Here is a 13,963-nt window from a genome sequence, read left to right on the forward strand (position 1 = left end):
GAGATAAATAGAGTGGGGCTCATAAGTATCTTAACCACATTCTAAAATTGAGTACAATTGAAAAGGAATTGGCAATGTGTAGAGATACCACTTGATTACTCTTTTATTCACTGATTATGTTTTATTGTCTTTGCAGTTGTTGAAATTGCTCCATAAATATTACTAGGTTCATATATAATCCATGATTTGTTTAACTATGATTTGTTGAAGAAGCCACAGTTATCTAGGCTTCAGTATTGTGCTGAGACAACAACATTCATGGAATGTGGAGGGTTCTTCAAAATGACAAAACATGCATCATGCCATCATGGCATAAGCCCTAACTCTTTTATGCATTCATGTGACATTGCAATCATGTTCAAAAGTGGTAGAGGTCACATTGTGATGCCATAATGCACATTTTTCATTTGCCGCCTCCTCTTGCCTCCTCTTGCCTCCTCTCTCATGATCTAAAATCACAGTAGCTGGCTTCTCATCATGATAAGCCAAAGCCCTACATTATGTCTTAATATAATTAGCACATTTGGATAAAGTTCATATAGCAGATAGAGGGCAGAGGCTGGGGTAATTATGACTTTGCAAGTGTGCAGCTGAGGAACAGCCTGAACTAAGAATGTGTGCTCACTCACAGTATATGCTCTCAGTTACTATGCTATCTCAAATTTCAATAATTGTGCCTGTCTCAGAATTTCATTACCAGCAGAGTTCACCTAACCACACAACCCAAATGCATGGGGCCATTAGTTCACTATTTCACAAGCTCAGTTGCGTATCTGATTACACATCCAACTGCCCTTTCTCTTTCAAGTCCTATGGTCTTGAAAAGACACTGAATTAGTTCTGCAGTGCTGGATACACGTCTGTAGAGGTAATGCATCTCTCCATGTAACTGCCAACTTTGCTGTCCATTTTTAGTGGAATTCACCCTGTAGTAGGTGTCCTTTGTAAACAATGTAATACTCATACAGAACACAAGATAGAACGTTTGAATCTGCTCCCATACAGAAGCCATTCAAGTTATTTATGCATCTTCACATGTAGTATTTTAATGGTTGCCTATTTTAAATGAGCTAATCATGTAATGTTTGCATTTCATTCTTTTTAGCTATTGAGCTAGAATATTCTGTTGATCTTGGTCGGACATGGCAACCAGTGATGAGAGACTGCCTTCCTACTAACGCAGAATGCAGCAGGTATCACCTCCAGAGGATCCTGGTATCTGATACATTCAACAAATGGACAAGAATTGTTTTGCCACTTCCTCCTTATACCAGGTGAATTATATTTGGCATACATTTATCCAGCGTAACAGGTTTTCCGTGTTATGAATTTGAAATTGTGGTCCATCTTCCATAGTAATTACATGTGCCTAAAATTGTTTTCCACGAGAATTAAGGACAAGCATATTTGTCCTTAATAAGCTTCATTGCTTATTTAATTTTGTCAGAAGATGTAACAAGCTAAAATTATTTAAATAAATAAAATGTTGTAGGAAAGAGCAACATCGTTGCTTTGGATCCAGAGTTTTTTTTCCATAATTGGAATTACCAAGGTGTCAAGAAAGTCTTTGTTCAAAATAGATATACCTTAGAAGCAAAGAAAAGGAACTTGGTTCTACAAGCTTACTAGTTTACTAGTTAAGGTCAATTGTAGCTTGGTTCTACAAATTACAAGTTTACTAGTTAAGGTCAATTTCATAATTATTTGAAAAAATAGGCTCCAGAAAGTTATTTTTGCAGAAATCTTGCTATAATAAATAATATTTCGCAGGAGCATGTGGTAGTCGTGTGTCTCCTACTTCACTCAAATGGGGCTGCACAAAACTTTCTAGTGGATCATGCTGTAAGTCAACAAATGCTAATTGATCATGATCTCTAGCACTTTTTCTTGATATAGTGTCCTCAAGATGTGTTGAACTTCATCTCTCAGAATTACCAAGCTGTCTAGAAACTCTGAGAATCGCACCTCAAAAACGTCTGGGGAGTAGATAGTTGAAGAAGGTTGATATATGTATATGTATATATTCAAATCTAAAACTTCAGATATGACTGTGAGAGAAGCTGATACCTTATCCTATGTTACGATATATTACTTAACATCTTTTAAAGACCTTGAGTATCTCTGTAATGCCTGTTCTCTTCAGATTCAGCCACTTTCTGTTCCCAAGTGCCTCCTATTTCTCAAGTCCCTCCTATATATGGTGAGGGAACTGGTCTCAGTTGCCATAAAATCAGCTGAGAGAATGCCGAGTAATGAGAAAAGGGGGTTGTACTCAATCCTAAATACACTTCAGTTTTTCTTAAGTTTGTTTCCAGTTTATCGAAAATAGTTTACGATATAAAATCAATGTGCTGAATTCAAAGATCACCTTAATCTGATTTAAGAAGGCTCCACAATTGGAGGAGGACCATCAGAAAAAAAATGTTGAGGGTACAAAATATAAATGAAATAAGCAGATAGGCTGTAATCTGCATAATAGAGGTTGTCTTTGCTCCCTGAGCACACTTAGCTTGAAGTTTAATGCTGCCATCTACTGTTTATTTTTTAAAAAGCCACAGTCTTCAAATGATTGATACCAGAGTCATCACACATGGAACTTGCTAGCTCTCATGCTTTAACTCCAGAAGTATTTCTTTTTTCATGTTTCATCTTTCCTAAAGGTCTGAGGCAACTCGTTTTCGCTGGCACCAAACAGCTCCATTTGACAAGCAGCAAACGTGGGCTATTGACAATGTCTACATAGGTGATGGCTGTATAGATATGTGCAGTGGCCATGGGAGGTGTACTGAGGGGAACTGCCTGTAAGTATTAATCCCACTGAGGGGACAATGTTAGAGTGACTACTCCTGAAGATATCCAGAGAGAAGGAAACTGAAAACTAAGGAACTAGGCCTCATTTGATAGTCAGAATAGCTTCTGGATTGAGAATGTTCCATATATTATGTTCCTTCACCGTAAGATTGTACCATTTATGTATGGATTGTAGAAGAAGACTAGAATTGTGAATCTCAGATTGTGAACTTTAGACAGAGTACAGTAGGTTTTCATTCTGATCCTGGATTTTGATTCCCCGCAAAAAGTTATGATTTGATGTCTTTCTTAAGACACCTTTTCTTTCCAAAGGCAGTGAAACTGAATCTAGTTTAAGAATCTAGTTTATGAATTGCTTTGTAAGGGGCAAGCATTTTGCTGCATATAGTGGCGTGATGTTTCTTCCATTTTGCTTATTTTTTTAATGTATGTTTGTTGCTTGGGAAAGGCAGAAGATGGTGAAAGAGCAGAGAGCGTCTTTTGATAGAAAGGGTGAGGGTGAGGAGAGTTGGCATAAGCAAGAGATTCCAATGGCAACAGGAAAGGGAACATGTGGGGGTTGAGTAAATCTGAGAAACACTGCATTTCAGCAGATTTTTTTTTTAATTATTAGTAGTAATACTGTAGAACATACCACAGCATTAAATATCACAGAAGAAAATGGACAATATGTGGTTTCCACTTAGGGTATAACCATTTGAGTGGGCTTATTCTTGGAATTCAAACTAAGCAGCTCACCCATTTAAATAAATCTCTCTTTCTCTCAAAACAAAATCTCTCCAAACCGTGAATGTCTGGTAATGAAGCTGAACAATTCTGTGGAGTCACAAAATCAATGAAACTATGCCATTGCTCATAAAAATAATTGGCTGCATTATTTTGCAATCTTCGTGCTCTTAAGTGCTTGGCCAATTTTTCAACTAGAGCAATAATCCAAAGCTATCACTGATACCAATTATCATCGACCCAATGTTAGCTTTGATGACACTTTCCAGATCAGTATCACTACTGGTCTCATTGCTAGAAAGAAAAATGTTAGCAATTCCTTGTGCATCATTATTTCAGCAACATCTATAAAGTTAGATAATAGAGCCATTTTTATAGTGCAACAATTAGGGGAAATATTACAAGTATATGGTTTGCTGTAATGGATTAATGTACCATTTATATGTGATTTTTAATGTATTTTCCCTGGTTTTTGTGGAACTGAATTGAAGAGGTTTATTATGCCAAATTCATTTCAGTTATTTAGAGTATTTAAAAGCATCCTTTCCCAAGGACAGAGGGACGCGGTGGCACTGCGGGTTAAACCACTGAGCTGCCGATCGGAAGGTTGGCGGTTCGAAACCGCGTGACGGGGTGAGCTCCCGTTGCTAGTCCCAGCTCCTGCTCACCTAGCAGTTCAAAAACATGCAAATGTGAGTAGATCAATAGGTACCGCTTTGGCGGGAAGGTAACGGCGTTCCGTGTCGTCATGCTGGCCACATGACCCAGAAGTGTCTACGGACAATGCCGGCCCTAAGGCTTAGAAACGGAGATGAGCACCACCCCCTAGAGTCGGACACAACTGGACTTTACGTCAAGGGAAACCTTTACCTTTACCTTCCCAAGGACACTTGGATGCTATTACTTGTGACTGTTTATAGTAATTAAAATATGTGGTTCAGTTAACATTAGGACATAAGCAGGTTGTCATAAAAGTGCTGGATAAAACAAAAGTACAAAATTTGATAGATCTGTAGCTAATCTATTTTTGTGATTTTCAGCTGCTCCTTTATTTGATTCCCTGGTTTTGTTTTACCATTTGCATGTTAAACTGGGGTCAGAACAAATCCTTTGACCTCCAGTGTTATTTATAGTGTAATAATAGTAACAACAACTACTACTATTATTAGCAAAGATAAAATTAAAGAATGTAACTTGCTTTGCCATTTTCTCCATATACTCAGAGTTACATATAAAAAAGATTCCATAAAGCTCTTAGCAAACATCTCTTAATAATTTATTTCATATCCTCTGTATATTCCATCTAAACCCAATCTTTTTCCAAGTTGTTTCAGTTGGAATACTCATAATAATAGGTCACATTTGGGATGCTGAGCCCCATTTTCCAAAGTCCTTATTCAGTCTTTTTTATTTAATCCTGATCATTTTTCACTATTGATAAAATTATGTATATAAATACATATATTAAAAATGGACAAGGTCAGGTGAACAAAACATAAACTCTGTTTATTATTTATTTATCCATATACAGTATATAATATTTCCAACCTGCTCCCCTCCAAGGACTCTGGGCTGCATATAACAAAGTCTACATATATATTTTAAAAAAAAAACAAATCAACCCACTCTAGATAAACAACACAATAATTAAGTAGGACAAAAGGCACAGTGGAATCCTGTAAAGTTAGGGAAGAGAGAATGCTAAACACACCTCTGTGAGGAACACATTCCAGAGCTTGTAGAGCACACCAGGAAAAAACTGCTTTCTAGCCCACCATGTACTTACTGGGAGTGGAAGACTCTCAACAGGTCTTCTCAAGATCCTTAGACCAGATAGATAGATTTTATTTTGTCAAGTCAGCAACTGAGGTATCCTGGTCCAACAGCTTAAAGAGTTTGGAGGGGATAATCACCACTTTGAATTGGGGCCAGAAGCCCACTAGTAACTTCAGAATCAGTGTTATCCAGCAATTGACCCCCAGCAGTTTTTCTGGACTACTTGCATCTTTTAAATCAGCTCTGAAGGCTGGCCCCATGTACAGCATGTTACAATAATCCAGGTGTGGGTTACCAATGCCAGAGCATCCTGGGCCAGATAGGACCAGCACTGGGCAAAGTCTCCCCTAGTTAAGGCCTTGTCGTGCTGCTGAAACATGAGCCATATGTCTAGTTTAAAAACTAACTCCATTGGGGGAACATAACCCATCAAGATTAAGTACTGGGACTGATGCCACTAGGTGTTACTTATTCATGGAGAATTTAATCTGAGCTTGTTTCACTCCATTGAGACCCTGACAGCATCCAGATGCTTGTTATGCTTCTCCACAGCATCCCTGTATATAATCCTCACTGGTGAGAATTCTACAAGTAATCAAATATTTAAAATAATTAAACTGTTTCATTTCAAATAAAAATCAACAACATAAAATTGTAGCTAGGTCATTGAGGTGACCAAAGCTTGTCTAGTTTTGCAGACAGCATAACAAAAATTAGCCCACATTCAAGGAAACGAAATTGTACTGATCTAATTAAAGTAATTATAAATAAAATAAATAATAACTGTCTGGATATTTCACCAGATAAGGAATTACGAAGTGGGCCTGGGCATCCTTCTAGAAGGAATGTAACAGGACATGAGCTGCGGATTCAACAGATCCTTCTCCACAAGGGCCCAATCTTAGCTCATAAGAGACTTTTGTATTTTCCCTTAAAAACAGCTGTTGCCACAGCATCCTTGGCTTGATCTAGGGGATGCTGTATAACTGAAAGTCATCGTCTTATCCACACTGAAGCTTCTTATAGATGTCAAATGACAGGAGAGGGCTTTGGGATTGGTGGCATCCTGCACTGCAGCAACCAAGGACTGGAATTCTACCCTCCCACCCTGTACTATGAACCATAGATTGGAACCTTCTGGAGTCAGGTTGAAACTGAAACTGAAACTTCTCCCCCACCTTCTTGTTCATTCCAACACAAGTCATTGCATGAATGAATGACTGTTGATTAATTTGTAACATTCATTGCTCCACCATCTGCAAGAACCAACCATTCTCTCTCACACACATACAACACTGTCTCATTCATATACAAGACACACACACCCTTGTCTCCTTCTTTCTAATAGAGGAAGATATGTAACTGAATAGGAAATGGAAAGGAAGAAAAGCAAGAGATGAGACATCTAGATGTTACAAAAGAGTTAAAATTGAGCATCATCCATGCTTTTCAACAGCCCTTATTTTTCACCTTCCTCCCATTTGTTTGTTCACAACAGCAAATCTTCTCTTGGCAAATGTAAGACAACTTACCCTCCACCCATCACATGTCCTTGTTTGCAGGAAGAATCCTTTCTATCAATATGTTTCCTTGTAGCACTTTCAATATTTCAAGTATTATATGCCTTGATTTTTGCCAGTTTCCCTCCCTCAGTTTATAGATCAAATATTGTGTGGTCAAGGGAGTGACCACAACCACATAAAAGCCCTGCCCCTTTTTATGTGCATCAAAACACATATAAAAAAGGCAGGGGTTGCAGTGGTGTAGCTACAGCTGCCATCTTGACTTTTTGATCCCCTGATCCCCCTGGGTAAAATCAGACTAAAAATATTTTAATTTGCAATAGTTCCCTTTTATGCTTTTCTCCTCTCTTATCTTCCTTCTCAATCTCATGTTCCTTCATCTAAGTTTCCTTTTTCTTATTTGCCTCTTCCAGATTCAGATTCCAGATTGCCTTCTTCATTCCTGAGTTTTAAGACATTCAGGATACTTAAAAAAAAGCTTTGGATGCCATTTACATATCTAGTCATACCATCCAAATAGTGACTTTGTAGATAGAACCAAAATTGCACTACTTTCACTTGTTTTGTGAAACACTTAGAGTTTTTCCTCCAAGTTTTTGACTTAAGCTATTAGAACAAAACCATTTTATCTTTAAAATAGGGAGAGGCAAAAAAGTGGAGGGCAGATAGTAAAAACCAAACCAAAAAAGAGGGAAAGAAATATCCCAAGTGGCAGTGAAAATATTTTATTGCATAAAAACCCAACACATTTCAGATAACATCCTTTATTCAGGGCACTCTGTAAGCTGGCTAAAACCTGTTAGATTGATGTCACTAGAGAGGATTGTTGTGTACCAAGTTTAATATTTTATATTTGGTGGTATAATTTACAAATCTGGCAATAATATCTCTTGGGAAGTTGCCATTTTGTGGTTTCATATTAAAACTCAGTGAGCTCTCGCTACGGTCCATTTTAAATCACAGTTCTGAAAATATTTCAGAAAACAGTTCTGTTAAGAGTGTTGCTATATTCCGCTCTGCAGCTGATTCTTTTACTCTATGAATTCCGAAATTTGGCCTCCGACTGCAGTTTGGTCTAGTGGTTAAGGCAACAGGCTAGAAACCAGGAGTCTGGGAGTTCTAGTCCTGCCTTGGGCATGAAAAACAGCTGGGTGACCTTGGACCAGTCCCCCTCTCTCAGCCCAAGAGCCAATCAGGTGTAGCAGGAGAGTTCTAGTCCCGCCTTGGGCATGAAAGCTGGCTGGGTGACCTTGGGCCAGTCCCTGTCTCTCAGCCCAACTCACCTCACAGGGTTGTTGTTGTGGGGAAAAGAGGGGGAAGGAGTATTAGATATGTTTGCCGCTTTGAGTTATTTATAAAATTAATAAAGGCAGGATAGAAAATAAATAAATACATAAATTCATGTTGTCTTTCTAAAGGCCTTTAATTTAGCTTCTTGTCTAATTGTCACTTCCAGCTGCTCATCTGCTTCCTCTGAAATGCCATTAACTTTATTTGCCAATTTTTTTTCTATAAAGCTAATGAAGCCCTGCCAGTTTTGCTTTACTCTTCCTTAACCACCTGCAATTGACTGCTAATTTGCCATTGTCTTCCCTTAACTTTCATAATTTCCACTCCAAATCTTCCTCCAGCTCATCATGGTTGGAGCTTACTAAGCTTGGCAGGTTCAATCTGAAGCTGCAGTAAGATGTTTTAGGAGTTTCCCCCTCCTTCTTAATGCATATGGTTTTAGCTGATGTTTAAACCTATGCACCTGGTCTGATTAAATCATATTGCAAAAGAGAAAAGATGCTCTGCACCATTCAGTCATCTTCACCAGTGATTTCATGTTTAACCATCCTCTAGGAGATCTGTATGTCTAGTGCAGTATTTCTCAACCTTGACAACTTTAAGATGTGTGGACTTCAACTCCCAGAGTTCCCCAGCCAGGCTGGCTGGGGAACTCTGGGAGTTGAAGTCCACACATCTTAAAGTTGCCAAGGTTGAGAAACACTGAGCTAGTGGTATATTGAAATTTTGTACGTGCTGTCCCTGAAAAAGCAGTATACCTTTGAGATTCCCGTTAGGAATTGCTGACCACTCTAAAATGACATGCTGAATTTTGATATACCATTTCATTGGCTGTATCTGCCTGAAAAGTAATTTTCCTTTGCATCAAAACCAAGAATCTTTCAGTGGAACAGTTTCAGTAATGGGTTCTTAAACAGAATTAATGTTCAGCAAGACAGAGCCATGTAAACTTTCCAAGCAGTTTCCTAGAAGAGACTGAGGAAGCCTAATGTTGTTGATGAAACCCATTCATCTTGATGGAATGTTTAAAGACTGGATATTTGTTTTTATTTGAGTCTGCTGTTCTTTACAGGTGTGATGAAAGCTGGAGTGGGTTATACTGTGACGAGCCAGACACATCCCTTCCCATGCAACTTAAAGACAATTTCAATCGTGTGCCGTCCAGTCAGAACTGGTTAACCGTCAACGGAGGAAAACTGAGCACTGTCTGTGGTGCCGTGGCTTCTGGAATGGTCCTTCATTTTAGCGGGGTTAGTATTTTGCTTTCGTACAAGTTGTTCATCTCAAGTGGGCCTTTTCTTATCATTTTTTCCCCCAGTCACTTAATTTTCTTTGTGGAATTTATGTCTTTGTGGCTACTTTTGCCTTGCTGTAAATATGTTTTATTATTATGACTCGTTTGGGATGGGTGGGCATAGAAAAGCAAAAGATTTTAAAGTGTTTATGTTTTTAAAAAAAAAATGAAAGAATTAAGACACACACACCCAACCCTAAGTGAAAAGTAATAACTCAAAGTTGCAGACTCCTTGGACATAGAGCGGGACTATAAACTCTTAAGTGTTTTCGTATGCCTTTAACCTATGGCCTGCTTTCACAGCCCCTGAACATGGGCTGAGTGGGGAAACAATTTTTGAGAAGCCAAGTTGTGTTACTGCAGCAATACATATATGAACGTTAGCTGCTTAACCAATCATGATTAAGCAGTCACAATGATTTGTAGGATTATGTAAGGGAATGTCAAACTGATGGTGGGGAAGGAAGGAGCAAGCCATTAAGGGAGGGGCTAGCAAAAGAGATTACATTGTCCTGAGAAAGTTGGAAACATGAGAAAGAAACTGAAATTTTGATTTTGTTTAGTATAAAATGGGAGAGAGAGAGAAACTTGGACACTTTCAGAATTCTCTTATTGTACCATACTATAATAAACAGCATTCCTGGAATCCCTGTTTTTTGCCCTGGTTTACCTTGAAGGGCTGACATCAATCTTGAAATCACCACCAAGAGTGAGGGATGCTGGGAACTGTAGTTCAGCATCAACTAGACAGCTACATCTGGACAGTGGGGATTGTAGCCAGCAGTCTTCTCCTATTTATTAATAATTAGGGCTGGGCAACACTTGGATTTTGATACCTGAAAGGTGCTTTTGAGCATGCAGGGCAGCAAATGTAACACCTGCCTTGAAAGCAGCCATATCTTTTCCTGGGATTGCACCACCATCCTCTGCAGCTGCCATATATCTTAGGAAAATACGTGGCTGCTTTAAAGAATTGCAGAGAGGTGAAATGTTCATGCTGCTCTCATCTGCTCCAAAGCACCTGTTCGGAGCTGAACCAGAATCAGTGCATAGCCCTATTAATAAACCCTCTTAATCCTGGTTTTGCCCTTTGGAGAAACAAACAACCTTGGTCCTGCTTTTCTAAGCATATCAATTAAAAATACTGAAGTATTTCCCTTAGTGCTCTCAATTTTTTCTCTTCTTTTCTAAGGGATGCAGCCGCTTGCTAGTTACAGTGGATCTAAACCTAACTAAGGCAGAATTCATTCAGTTTTATTTCATGTATGGATGCCTGATCAGCCCCAACAATCGTAACCAAGGAGTTCTCCTGGAATACTCTGTGAATGGTGGCATTACCTGGACTCTTTTGATGGAGATATTTTATGACCAATTCAGCAAGCCTGGGTAATAACTATATTCATGTTGCCTGTTTGCGATAACTCATAAAATCTTATTCTGTCAGTATGAATAAACTAAACTTTATATTCTAGTTTAAATCTTATTCTGTCAGTCTGAATAAACTAAACTTTATATTCTAGTGTTTCAAAACTCAGAATTTTTTTTTAAGATTGATCCTCGCTCCTTTACTGATGCTTAATCTAGATTAACATTCTTGTAGTAATCTAGCAGTTAAAATAATGTCTTCCATGTCCTTATAATCAGCACAATGACAATGTACACATAGATAAATTGAACTATAGGCCCTATGTAGGGATAATTCTCCATATTCCTTGTTACAGAGGGACATAGTTTAGCATGGCCTCTCTCAAACTCTTGACCCTGGAGGAACCCTTGAAATATTTTTCAGGCCTCGGGGAACCCCTGCACATTCAGGATCAAATATAGGCCAGAAGTTACAAAACTATTATATTCGTTTCATGGGTAGGCCTGCATATATGCATTAACAGTGTTCTTAAACTAAAAATAAAGAATGAAACTTGCCTCTTCAATGTGAAGTTGCCCAAACTTGAAATAATTTTTTAAATAAATCGTGATCTCCCAGGGAGCCCTGAGTGACCTCTCATGGAACCCTGGGGTTCCATGGAACCCTGGTTGAGAAACCCTGATTTATTTAATTATTATTTATTTAAGATTTAGCAAATAGGACCCTGGATTGTTAAGAAGACCAAGACTTCATTTCTTGAAAGTGAAGAAAGCAGCATTGCATCCCTGTCCCATAAAGCCCCACCCTTTTTGGACATGCAAGTGTTATCACAACAGACACATAAAAAGGGCAAGGCTTGTGTTGTGATGTTGCAATGCTGCTTACCTCAGACTGACTGGCTTGACTCACCATCCCCCCACAGATGCCACTGGAAGTGTCCATTCCAAATTAATTTCATTAAAAAAATAAAAGTTTTAGATGGTAAAATGTTATTTTTGATTTAGTAAAATGGCAACTTTTAGATTATCCTTTAGTAAGTGATATATGTCATAACTATATAAGTAAATAAGGATATTTTGAAAAACTGTGGCCTCCATGATATTTTAGATCCCATGGTTACCTACTTACATTCTACTTTTGTATTTTATTCTTTTTATGGGTCTTTCATATTTCATAATTTATATACTTTTCTAAAAAAAGAAGTTAATTAAACAAATAACATGTGACATTTCTCAATTTAGCTTTGTGAACATCCTCCTTCCCCCGGAGGCCAAACGAGTGGGAACTCGTTTTCGCTGGTGGCAGCCTAAACATGAGGGTCTAGATCAGAGTGATTGGGCTATTGACAATGTGTTGATATCGGGTTCAGCGGATCAGAGGACTGTGATGTTGGATACCTTTAGCAGTGCACCATTGCCCCAGCACGAACGCTCTCCTGCAGATGCAGGACCGACAGGCAGAATTGCTTTTGATATGTTTGTGGATGACAGGACAATGGGTAAGTGTTGATACAGTCGCGACTCAGTGGGAAAGTCAGTTTTACTGGGGGGGTTTGCGCTTAACATTTCTGTAGTAAGAAGAAATCAAGCAAAGAAGTCTTTCAAAGAGTGGTAAGAAAAGCATCAACTGTTCACTTTTTTCTAAACATATGGCAGTTCAAAAGACTGGTGTGTAGAGCAGGAAAAATGTTGATAGTCCTCAAACTATGAATGGGAAAAAAAAACTAGTGTTATTGCAAAGCTCAGCTTTCTTTAAAATGTGGGAATCTAGCTAAAGCATTTTATTTATAAGAACATCATTGTCCTAACTTAAAGCGAAGTACCACGCTGAGATAGTGAGTTGGTCTCTAGTGTTTATTGAATGCTCCAGTAGATAGAAAATCCTGCCAAACTGAAAGAGCATGGGAAACCCACACAGATAAACCCAAAACTCAAGGCGGGTCTGCTCTGAGTTTCTTTGAAGGAAAGAAATGAAGCCTCTAAACTACACATGCATTTTTTCCCCTGGATAGGGGCCCCCTCCTGCTCACCATCAGTACTCATGACAATAATTCATAATCATATTATAATCCACTAACATTTCAATTATCCAGACATTTGTTTTCAGTAATTAAGACAACCAGATTAACCAATTAGATTATGAAATACTACGGTTTTAAAACACTGATTTGAATATTGTTCTCTTAAGTGAATGAGCACTGGATGTTCCATGATGACTGCTCCATTGAAAAGTTCTGTGATTCTCCTGATGGGGTCATGATGTGCGGGAGTCATGACGGCAGAGAAGTATATGCTGTCACCCATGATTTAACTCCTACAGAGCACTGGATCATGCAGTTCAAGGTAAATGCCACTTTTAAAGAATGGAGATTTTATGAACCCCTGAATTCATAAACAGCTTTCCGAAATGAAGTCTGTCTAAGCCACAGACTCCTGGCTGGTCTTGGATATCTTCATTAGGCTTATCAGTGTACCTACTGTAATGACGAGCTACGTGCTGGAGTACCAAGTAAAAAGATGTTGTGTCCCAGTGGTATGGATTGGTGGGCTACCAATGTTCACTAATAGCCCATGAAAATGTTTACTAAATGAGCCTTAAAAAGGCTCCTTAAGGTGTTTCCCAATGAGCGTTAATGGCCCCAGTTAAGAGACTTATAACAAGTTGTAAAATGGTTTGTGCAATTTAAAAAAAAATACAATGAAACTGAAATAATTAAAACAATATCCACTTTTTTGTGTGTGACTTCAAGTCAGTGTTGATTCCGGGAGACTGCCTGGATAAGTCCCTGTGCTGAATTTAAAAAGTAAGAATAGGCCCCAGACCTGAAAACAGTACAATTAAAATAAAATCCAATAATTTGTCATTTTTTAAACAAAAATTCTCATGTCTGATTTGGAAAGCAATATAAAAATTGATTCAATAACGAATGAATAAAAACATTGCAAAATACATTTATCCTATGCCAGAGATTTGTCAGTCTAACTATAAGGCAGATATAGTTCTGTAATTCAGAATCACTCCTGAAAAGGCCTATTTCCAAGCGATGGATAATTTGGTGCCCTTAATGTTGGTATCAGTAGATTGTAGGATCCTGAAATATTCACATCTGAGCAGGTATTTCTTCTGAAACCATAAAGGGCTCTAAAGGTGGAATGAACTGCCTTAATTCATGTTCAG

General features: G+C 38.3%; 1 protein-coding gene across 1 annotated transcript in view; it reads left to right on the forward strand.

Moving 5' to 3' along the window:
• RELN (reelin) overlaps positions 1 to 13,963 on the forward strand; it is a 165,668-nt gene that overhangs the window by 124,606 nt on the left and 27,099 nt on the right. The window contains exons 38-43 of the mRNA XM_063308080.1: positions 1,106 to 1,274; positions 2,661 to 2,801; positions 9,199 to 9,376; positions 10,613 to 10,806; positions 12,028 to 12,284; positions 12,974 to 13,128. Of these exons, the coding sequence (XP_063164150.1) occupies positions 1,106 to 1,274; positions 2,661 to 2,801; positions 9,199 to 9,376; positions 10,613 to 10,806; positions 12,028 to 12,284; positions 12,974 to 13,128 (1,094 nt within the window). The remainder of the gene's footprint in view (positions 1 to 1,105; positions 1,275 to 2,660; positions 2,802 to 9,198; positions 9,377 to 10,612; positions 10,807 to 12,027; positions 12,285 to 12,973; positions 13,129 to 13,963) is intronic.

The sequence above is a fragment of the Candoia aspera genome, chromosome 7 (genome assembly GCF_035149785.1).
Source record: "Candoia aspera isolate rCanAsp1 chromosome 7, rCanAsp1.hap2, whole genome shotgun sequence".
Lineage (NCBI taxonomy): Eukaryota > Metazoa > Chordata > Lepidosauria > Squamata > Boidae > Candoia > Candoia aspera.